The sequence below is a fragment of a genome, unplaced genomic scaffold, assembly GCF_019419815.1.
Source record: "Pyrus x bretschneideri cultivar Hongxiangsu unplaced genomic scaffold, Pyrus_bretschneideri_v1 Contig113, whole genome shotgun sequence".
Lineage (NCBI taxonomy): Eukaryota > Viridiplantae > Streptophyta > Magnoliopsida > Rosales > Rosaceae > Pyrus > Pyrus x bretschneideri.
The window spans coordinates 506,319-512,135 of NW_025999406.1; the positions used below are offsets into that span (position 1 = coordinate 506,319).

General features: G+C 35.9%; 1 protein-coding gene across 1 annotated transcript; it reads left to right on the forward strand.

Annotated features, from left to right (window-relative positions):
* Window positions 1-980: 980 nt before the first annotated feature.
* Window positions 981-2,699, forward strand: LOC103931463 (protein SHORT-ROOT-like). Its single transcript, XM_009340955.2, has one exon. It carries the CDS (start codon window positions 1,225-1,227, stop codon window positions 2,593-2,595), a length of 1,371 nt encoding a protein of 456 aa, XP_009339230.2. The 5' UTR covers window positions 981-1,224; the 3' UTR covers window positions 2,596-2,699.
* Window positions 2,700-5,817: the final 3,118 nt, after the last annotated feature.

Consider the following 5,817-nt stretch of genomic DNA (forward strand, 5'->3'; position numbering starts at 1 on the left):
GCCCGCCATGCGTAGATAAGTTGAGCCGTTTAAACTAAGTCCCCAATTTGAGCCTGTTACCCACTAGTTGTTTAACCTTTTATACAAAATATGTCACTTAGTGCTACAATCTAATAGCAATTATCTTTATTTGTAAGTGGCTAATCTTAAGTTTGACTTTCATAGAGGAAGAAGGCTGTATTCAATTGAGATTTTTAGGAATTTTAATGGATTTTGGTGGAGTTTAATTGATTAGTAGAGATTTTTAATGTAAAATTTTGATTAAATTCCTTCAAAATCTCAGGGAGAGTTAGATTTGTGAATGCTTAAAATACATTACAAAGTCTCTCCAATTCCCTTAAATTCCTCAACTTTTTAAAATTCTTCAAAATAAATTCATAATTGAATACACCTGAAATGTTATAAACTTCTTTAAAATCCTAATTGAATACGGACCTGGCTTCTCTACCCTCCCAGTTCCCATACACTCCCATCCCCTCCTATTTGTGCAGTCACGGTTAAGCCACGTCAACATTTTATATCACTATTGCTTCTTGTCTTATTATCTCTATAAAAAAATCAATATAAAATGTTGATGTGACTTAACTGTGACGGCACAAAATAGGTGGGGATGAGAGTGTATGGGAACTGGGAGGGCAGAGAAGCCGGGTCCATTGAATACATCCAGAATTCTAATAGTTTTAATAAACTATCTTAGAATCTCGATTGAATACCCAAGATTTATTAAAAAAATTAAAATCCTTCAAAATCCCAATTCATGAATACCGGCCCGAGGAGTTCGATACTAAGTTATTATGGTTGATTTATATTTTATGGTTCAACCCAAATTCTCTGTCCTTTAGTATTAATATATCGTTGTATTCAAAATCTTTTGTACCAAACATTATATATGATTAGTTTATTTTTATTTTTATTGTTCTCTATCTATAAACTTGTCTATTCTTCATCAGATTTATCAAAATAGGAGACTAAACTAACAATGTAGATGTCCATTATTAGTACGGCTTCCTTAAATATGGCCCAACATAAATTACAGGAAAATATTAGCATGAAAAAGACTTTAAATATAATAGTATTGCTTTCCATATCCTGGCAATTTCTGAGCTCAAATGAGATAGCTAGATAGCTCTGCAAATAATTAGGTGGTTTATACTCTCTTAGAGAGCCAAAGGAGCTTAATTAGCAGGTAGCTGTGCGCTCCATAATTAATTGAAGTGGTCGATTATGGACATATCTCTTTTCTCTCCTAATAAGGAAGCAAATTTTCTGCAGCAGTACTCCAATCAGATCAAGATCAATGACCTGGCAGCAGCTATAGACATGCAAAGCACCAATCAGCAGACCCAGAATAGTCACACATCAACAAGCCGTTCATCGGGGTCGAGCGAGCCTTGTCCGGTGGGTACTAAATGGGCCTCGAGGCTTCTCATGGAGTGTGCAAGGGCAGTCTCAGAGAAAGACTCTAGTAAAATTAATCACCTTCTATGGATGTTGAACGAGCTAGCTTCTCCTTATGGGGATTTTGAGCAGAAACTGGCTTCTTATTTTTTGCAGGCTCTCTTTTGCAAGGCTACGGATTCCGGTCTCCGGTGCTACAAAACCCTAACCTCAGTAGCTGAAAAGAGCCATTCCTTTGATTCAGCCAGGAAGTTAATACTAAAATTCCAAGAGCTAAGCCCTTGGACAACTTTTGGTCATGTGGCTTCAAACGGTGCTATATTGGAAGCCTTGGAGGGAGAAACCAAACTTCACATAATTGATATAAGCAATACCCTTTGCACCCAATGGCCTATTTTGTTAGAAGCTTTGGCCACAAGAAACGATGAGACACCGCATTTAAAGCTCACTGTCGTGGTAACAGCCAGCATAGTCAAGTCATTGATGAAGGAAATTGGACAAAGAATGGAGAAATTTGCTAGGTTAATGGGAGTTCCCTTTCAGATTAAAGTGATTAGTGGCTTAAACAATTTGGGACAGCTCACAAAAGAGGATCTAGGTGTTCAGGAGGATGAGGCTATTGCTGTGAATTGCATTGGGGCCTTGAGAAGAGTGGAAGTGGAAGAGAGAGGAGCGGTGATTCGGATGTTTCAATCGCTTCGGCCTCGAGTTGTGACTGTCGTTGAGGAAGAAGCTGATCTTTTTAGCTCATCAGTAAATGATGACTTTGTCAAGTACTTTGAAGAGTGCCTTAGGTTTTACACATTGTACTTTGACATGCTGGAGGAAAGCTTTGTCCCAACTAGCAATGATAGATTGATGCTAGAGAGGGAGTGCATGAGAAGCATCGTTAGGGTTTTGGGTTGTGATCATCACGATCATGATGATGACAAAAATGGTGGGGAGTATGAGAGAAGGGAAAGAGGAAACCAATGGTCTGACAGGCTCAAGGCGGTATTTTCACCGGTTGGATTTAGCGACGATGTTGTCGATGATGTCAAGGCGTTGCTGAAGCGGTATCGAGCTGGCTGGGCACTAGTACTACCACCACAAGGAGGAGGAGGAGGAGAAGAAGATATTGATCAAACAGGACTATACTTAACATGGAAAGAGGAACCCGCAGTATGGGCTTCCATATGGAAACCCTCAGCTAATTAAAGTGTGGCTGATTAGTTAATTACTACAATTATTGCAAGCCTAGCTATAAATTCAGTCAGATTCAAGGGAAGTGAAGATCACTTCATACATGGAGTCCGCCCCACCCACCCACCACCCCACACCCCCCCCCCCCCCCCTCTCTTCTCTCTTTCTCCTTTTTTCCTTTTTCTTGTCTAATTTTCCTTCTTATTCATGCATGCCTTTTCAATTATGTCCTACTTTTTCTTTTGCTTAGTGCTTGGGAGTTTATGTTCGGTTTTTTTGGTTTTATTTTATTTTTCTTGTCCTCTTTTTAAGTTCCTCATATATACATATACACATAGCAGTGTTAATTTTTCATTTAGATTGCTTGCTTGCAATCATGCATTCATCCCTCAGTGGCAATGGCATTCTGTAATCTGCTTTTCACAAGATAGTGAACAACGTTATGTACTTTAGGGTTTATAACTGTTAGGTTTTTTTATTAAAGGTATATTGATCGATGATCTAATGATTAAAGAATTCCAAAATATACAATTAAAAATTGAAACAAAGTTTTAGTCTATGTCTGTGATGTGGCAATAGTATGCAGATGTTGACCAAAATTATATTGGTTTATGATTGATCTTCTTTTGTTTATATTAAAATTATGTATCTGCCGACCGATTTGACATATCTGATAAATTATACTGAAGATACAATATAATACTAATTATATGATCGAAGGTCAATTTATGATTAGCTATGCTTGTATGTCATATAATCGTCAGCTTTGTGGATATTGGAATCTAAACTTAGATAATTAAAATCGAAATAAAAAAAAGGTAGTTTAATTGGTGCATGCATATTCTAAAATAATTGGCAGCTTCAATTACTAAAGAAAAGCATGCTGTGAGTTCAGTATGATCAAGTCAAGAGCCTGCTTTTCCGAAGTGAACGCTTATATATTAGCTGCGTCTACAGATTCAAAGTTGAATTGAAATTCCAATCGGAATCGAAATTTCTGTTCCGAGCCTCAACATTTTCGATTCTGAAAATTTTCGAACATTTTGAATGGCAATTGGAATATGCTATAGAAAATACCACACATATTTTTATTCTATCATGTTTAGTGTTATACTTAGATATGCTTTATTTCGTATCTATATATTTAATCATATTATTAAATATCAAAATGAAGAGTATAATCATACGTACTATTTTATCTTATATAATACGATTATATGTCATACCTAAACGTAACGACATACATATATCGCAAAAATTTAGAAAGAAAATGTTGAATGATGGATACATAAAAGTTTGAAAATTTTAGCTTTCAAAATGTAGGAATTTCGAATTATGTTTCCAAATTTCGAGATAAAACCGATTCTGAAATACCCGATAATTCAAAATTCCGAAAATGGAACTAGTATGATTCCAAAACTTTTTTGAATTGGCATTGAAATGCTTGTTTTCAATTCAATCCGATTGAAAACCACCCCTAGCTATGTGTGAACTAAAGAAGTATAAGAGGGGTTAACTCACTATCCACAAAATTCAAACTTAATATCTATCACTTATCAATATAAAGGAATACCATTAATCAATAATTTTAAATGGCGACAATGGAAAACGAAATATTAAGTAGAAGTATACAAATTAGTTAACAAAAAGAGGGTCCCAAGAAAGAGCTTGGTGACAAGCAGAAGTGTACCCAACTAGATCCCATGTTTGCCCTTTGGTTCCATTGATGTGAAGAGTATATTATTGCTTGCCTTTTGATTACTATATATTTTCTCATGTACTGGCTTTAAGCCAACATTATATAGTGGAATGCTACTTTTCTAGTTTGAGATAAGAAGGTGTACCCTAGCTCATCTCTTTGCTTTGTATCGTACTTGTTTATCATATTCTCTTGGTACGTAGTAAATGGTGCTTTAATTCTCTGTCTTTCACACACAAACTCACAGCATCCACATGCATGTGCGTGCATGCTTTTGCTTAATGGATATCTCGATCGGCCACGAGACTTTATTTATAGTAAAAAGTTGTGTGGAAAAGGGTGTCTAAATGGAGGATTGTTTATGAAGAGTTTAAGCATCACTATTTCAAGAGGCATGTGTTGGCCAAAATGTGCAATTTTTTTTTAGTGATATCTTTTCATGAAAAATGTGTAACTTATTCTAGTGATATATTTTGAAGTAGTTGTCAATTAATTGTTGAAGTTGTCATACATTTAACAACAATATTGCCTATCGTTCCTAGGCCGTTGATCTTGTTGCTGCTTTCATTTTCTCCGATAGTGGATTTAGGGTTCTAACATTAAGTGGTCCCAATGTAAAGTATAAAAAAAAATTGGACAAAAATAACATTCAAAAATCAAACAATAAATATTTTTCTTTCATAACATTTAGGGGTTCAATTCTGTTTTTTCTAAAACCGAAAACTAAACATAAATTACTATTCGATTCGGTTTGATTTAGTTTTTTCAATTTGTAAAGGAGAAACCAGATTATTTTGTTTGTTTTGGCTTTTTTTTAATTTTTTTTTACCTAGAAATTGGAGAGAAAATGAAGAAAAAAAAATATAATGAACAAGACTTTCAACATATTGGGGCCTTAAGTTGGTTTTACCTAGGGATGGTTTCGGTTTGGGAACTGAATCGAAAATGGATTCTCGAAATAGTTGGAAATTTTTTTCTTGGCTCAATCCCGAATCAAAATTTTGGGATCCTGAAAATCGGGAATACTAAAACTTATTTCAGTTTCTGGCGATTTGGTAAAGTGCAGTTTTGGTGATGACTAAAGTTCAATAGCAGCTGAAACGTAATGGTTGTGGCTGATTTGTGGTGGTGGTGGCGAGAAGAGGGATGAGAGGAAGCATCTTGGTGATGGTGATGGTGATGGTCATCGTGTTGGAACAGCTGAGAGAGGGAGATAGAGAAACAATCGAGAAACAAAGCTAGAAATGGATTGATAGAGAGAGATAGAGAGATTCTACAAGTCTGTAACTGGAGTGAAGTTGAGGAGAGAGTGAAAGTATGATAGCTAGGGTTTTGAGGGTGTTGGGGCCTTTTCGATCGAAGGTTTGTTGGCCTTTTGTATCGTAAAAAAGTGACTGGAGCCTTTTATGCCCCTCATATCTAAGTTAGCGAGAACTAGGCCTAAAGCATCCTGACGGATAAACAAGTCATAAGGAATGCTTTGTTGTTCTTCCAACAGCTCCAAAGTGTTGGGTCAATTTTTTGTTGAAATTCTTCTA

Excerpts from the sequence above, each read along its gene's own strand:
- LOC103931463 (XM_009340955.2), top strand. The coding sequence starts at position 1,225 with ATGGACATATCTCTTTTCTCTCCTAATAAGGAAGCAAATTTTCTGCAG.